The sequence below is a fragment of the Myotis brandtii genome, unplaced genomic scaffold (assembly GCF_000412655.1).
Source record: "Myotis brandtii unplaced genomic scaffold, ASM41265v1 scaffold139, whole genome shotgun sequence".
Classification (NCBI taxonomy): domain Eukaryota; kingdom Metazoa; phylum Chordata; class Mammalia; order Chiroptera; family Vespertilionidae; genus Myotis; species Myotis brandtii.
The window spans coordinates 659,253-659,582 of NW_005354965.1; the positions used below are offsets into that span (position 1 = coordinate 659,253).

The 330-nt window shown below is 70.9% G+C and overlaps 1 protein-coding gene across 1 annotated transcript in view; it reads right to left on the minus strand.

Annotated features, from left to right (window-relative positions):
* Nucleotides 1-330, minus strand: part of URB1 (URB1 ribosome biogenesis 1 homolog (S. cerevisiae)) — a 43,360-nt gene that overhangs the window by 2,291 nt on the left and 40,739 nt on the right. The window contains exon 40 of the mRNA XM_014535196.1: nt 5-160. Coding sequence (XP_014390682.1) covers nt 5-160 — 156 coding nt within the window. The remainder of the gene's footprint in view (nt 1-4; nt 161-330) is intronic.

Below are 330 nucleotides of genomic sequence, written 5' to 3' on the forward strand. Positions count from 1 at the left end.
AGGGTCCCTGAGTGGGCGCAGGGCCGGGGAACACGGGCCCCCAGTGGGTCAGTATGGACCTCAGGAGGCCCCTGCACGTCTCCAAGCTGGACGGCTGCAGCTCGGGGCTGGCCGCCTCCTCCGCCTCCCCAGTTGGCGCCGCTGCTGTAGTCGGGGCTCCCTGGTGGGGCAGAGCCGACCCAAAACCCTGCACCCCCTCTAGGTGACCACGCGGACCCGACCCGCTCTCTACGCCTCACCCGCTAAGGAAAGGCTGCTCAGTGAGGGGAGGACGGGGCTGCTGGGCTGGGGGGAGAGGGCTGGGGGAGGGGGTGGGATGAGAGGTGGGGA